General features: G+C 36.3%; 1 protein-coding gene across 2 annotated transcripts; it reads right to left on the reverse strand.

The window, feature by feature from the left end:
* Positions 1-230: 230 nt before the first annotated feature.
* LOC148871125 (large ribosomal subunit protein P2B-like) lies at positions 231-2191 on the reverse strand. 2 transcript variants are annotated; one of them, XM_088970921.1, is made up of 4 exons: positions 2136-2191; positions 1932-2021; positions 618-847; positions 231-471 (listed from the first exon to the last, which is right to left on the reverse strand). In XM_088970921.1, the coding sequence occupies exons 2-4, from the start codon at positions 2017-2019 to the stop codon at positions 445-447; spliced, it is 345 nt and encodes a 114-aa protein (XP_088827047.1). In that variant the 5' UTR covers positions 2020-2021; positions 2136-2191; the 3' UTR covers positions 231-444. The 2 variants fall into 2 exon arrangements, with proteins under 2 accessions (XP_088827047.1, XP_088827046.1); XM_088970920.1 differs by having other exon boundaries at positions 2111-2191.
* Between the last annotated feature and the right edge of the window lie 1677 nt (positions 2192-3868).

The raw sequence follows: 3868 nt of genomic DNA on the forward strand, positions 1-3868 counted from the left end.
AGCCATTTCATATTGATTTAAACCAGAATTTAAATGCAACTGTTGAGGCTCTGTAAATCATAAAGTCGTCAGAAAATTGAGGTATAGGGAATTCTGGGGTTCTTTAATTTCAGACGTAAATTCAACTGACCAAAACAAAACCTATGACAAAGTCGAATAAAACGCAGCGACAAATGAATTACATATGTATCTGCAATACCACCCTTTCCAACAGGACACATCACTGAATATGTAGTAAATGGATTCAAATAATACTGGATATTGATTATTAATAATCCGGCTATGTTTGTGACTCCCTCTTATCTCTTTTCTACTTGAAGAGAAAAATAACAATAAGCTGAAAAGTCTCCACAAAATCAAGAAGCACATCATCTTTGCAGACCAAAAACCTTAGCACTAAATGAGAAGAAAAAGTTTAGTACAAGAGAGTAGCTGCCTAGTCCATTAGTCGAAGAGACTGAAGCCCATGTCCTGCCACGAGCAACAAAAGAAAAGGTCAGTCATTAAATTCTAGGAAAAAAATTTAGTCACAATAGAGAAAATAATAAATTGGAAAGCCAAATGAGAAAATCCCTATAAAAAAGCTTAGGTTCATCCAAAAAGAGGAAAAACTCCACCTCGTCAGACTCTTCCTTTTCCTCCACTTTCTCCTCTTTCTTTGGTTCAGCTGCAGCAGGAGCGGCAGCAGCAGCTCCACCACCACCAGCAGCTACAGCAATGGCAGCACCACCACCAGAAGGAACCGACGCCAATTTCTCCCTCCCAGATGCAATAAGCTCTGTAATATCCTTACCCTTGACTTCAGACAAGAGGAGTTCAATCCTATCATCATCAGCTTCAGCCCCCACTGCAAAATTAGACAATTTCCTCAATAAATTTTTTTAGTGTAAAATCATGTTGAAAAATGCTCAGAAACCAGTCTCAGAATTTCCAAGTCACAACTCATAGAAGCCATCTAAGAAAGATTTGATAAACTAAATACACATAAATATAGGTTGTATCTAAGGGTGACATTTTATGACCCAGCCTATTCACAGGTCAGAAATGAGTTGAATCAAATAACAGGTCAATTTAAAAGGGTTGGGAACTTGGGATTGGGTAAAGAGTACCCATGAACTGTAAATGAGAGGGATTGCATCAATTGCTCACTTCCCGACATATGCTAAATGGGTCTTTGGCCAGGTGTTGGTAGGGTTGGATCACGCTCACTTAGGTTGCCTGATTAAATGGGCATATTGTAGCTCAACTCACACCAAATCTACCCAATCCAGGGAATATCAACTAAGAAAACCTAACATCTGAATTGTTCCCTTTTTTGACATCCACATGTAACAAAGAAAAAGTTGATAGAAAAAAAAATGTCGGGCAATACCCTCGCTCTGCTAGCAATATCAGAACAGCAAAGCGGCCATGGAAGCCCAATTGGTAATATGCGCCTATCGCACTCATAGTGCGCCACGATTTGTTGAAACCTCTCCCGTGGAATACCACGCTACCCCATCTCTCAAGGGGGAAGCGCTCGGCCTAAGGCGCCCCATCTCTCTCAAGACTGAACTGAGCCTTCTCCCAATACCATACACTCGTCCAGAGTCATGGATCAACATTCCGTGACACCAAAGTTGGTAACTAACCAATAAACTCTTTATAGTATATAGGCTACAATACCATCCAAAACGTCAGGATGACGAGACGCAGAGGATTAATTGTCTTTACTGTATGGTAACACAATGACCAAAAATGTAATACACGGGCCGAAACGCAAACAAAGAAATCCCTGGAATGGAGAAATATGTAACAATGTTGAACTCAAACGAACATAACCCACAAATTCCGAAAAGCAAAGAACACATGGAAAGAAACAATCTTTCAGGCCTTACAATCAACCAACACACGAATAGAAAAAAAACGACAGCGAAAAATAAACAGAGTACCTGATCCGAGTATGTCCTTCAAGTCATCGGCGGAAGGGCTGGCGTTCCCTCCCAGAACAGCCAGCAAATACGCAGCGATGACCTTCATTTCTGCTCAACAAGATTGAAAGCAATTCGTTAGTGCAACTTGAGAGAGAGAGGGGGGGAGGGAGGGAGTGAGAATGACAATGAGAGATTACTAGGAAGTTTAGATTTGCAGATTACACAAGCTCGGCTGTGCAGAAGGGGGGCTTCGAGGATGTTTTAGGGTTTTCTTGAATAAGCAAGCCTGAGGGGTCCGGGTTTTTCTTTATATCTAGATTCTAGGGTTTTGTTCGTGGTTTCTCCCGCTATACTAAAACCGAACCGAACCGAATTTGCGGTTTTATTCGGTCTATAGTAAAACGGTTTGGTCGGTATCGGTTTATTAAATTTTATAAACCAAATCAAACCATAAGCCATATTAAAATACATACATATATACTACTAAGCATGCAATTTTCACATGTTAATTCTAGATAATAATAATAATAATGGTATTAATAAATTATCAAAAAAATATATATTAATATTTTTTTTTGTTTTTATATCTTTTTTATTATTAATATGGTGCAGATTAAAAAATCCAAATATGATTACATAAAACACTTCATCCAATTATCATTGAATCGAATTGTGAAGCTTCAAGTATCATTGATAGGCTTACCTACTTGGTTAGATTCTTCTTGTTGTAATGGTTTTTTTTTTGTATATTTTTTTGTTCATTTATCAAAGAAATGTAAAATTTAATAGAGATAATTGAATGAGATGAATAATGTTATTCGATTCAATGTGTGCTGAGCCGAACACATAGCAGATAGTCCTACCAATTGGATGAGGTTGAGGTGGAAGGACGAGGCCATGCACCATAGTCTGCAAGCACAAAAAAAATCAAAGGCCCAATGAATTTATCCCCGAATAGGCACTTCAACACTCAAGTTAGTAATGAATAGAGAGAGGAGAGATTAATTGGGCTAAGCAAGTAAAGAGTTGGTATAAGCTAAAGAGAGTAATGTGTGTTAGATCCCAAAGAGCTTACCTTGAGGGGGGATGCCTTTATATAGACTGAACACCCGTATTGTAGTCGGATGAAGTCACCCATCGAGGTTCTTGGGAGGTCCCGCTCTACCCCACAACCCACAACTCCTTGTCCATGCGGGACTTTACTTCCCTGTGAAGTCTCTCTGTGATGCAGTTGTGGTAATGTGTGTTAACGTAGTCCGGAGTCATTGGCCATGAAGGCAAATCACATAGCAACTTCGGTCAACCAAAGCATCAATGAACAATGAAAAGTAGTAATAGTAGTAGTAAGGTGCCAATGGATTCACATTGGACTGGATCATATTGGACTAAATCAAGTCCAATTGACACTCCTAAGTAGTAGTAGTTCAATTTACAATTTAAATCTCACAATCAAACAGGGACTAAATTCAAATTTGAGTATTTTAGTCAAAATAATGATCAATAATCTTATTTATATTTTTAATAATAGCGTAAATATAGAATTATAGATGTGTTCAATTTTTTTCTATAAGTCTTTTTGTATTTCTATCCATACAAATAACTCTGATATGTCACACTTATTGTTTAATATGATATTATACATATGCCTAAATGTTCTTTTGCACAATTTATATATTTTATATTTTATATTTTATTAATTTATGGCATTAAATGCTAACAAATTTGACCAAAAAGTTGAATTATTGATCTTTGCCAAACAGTAAAATAATTTCATTTCTTCTCAATTCTAAATTATGTAATTAAGTTTCATTATCAATAAAAACAATTATTGTTTGGTACACTTAATTTTTTATTTTTTTAATAAAAATATCATAAATTTGTCTTTTTTTCTACATTTCATAATTCTTTATATTTATTTATAATTTAAATTTTGTATTACCTAACTATGACTATAA

Source organism: Nelumbo lutea, chromosome 2, assembly GCF_056320005.1.
Source record: "Nelumbo lutea isolate HS-2025 chromosome 2, American lotus-T2T, whole genome shotgun sequence".
Classification (NCBI taxonomy): Eukaryota; Viridiplantae; Streptophyta; class Magnoliopsida; order Proteales; family Nelumbonaceae; genus Nelumbo; species Nelumbo lutea.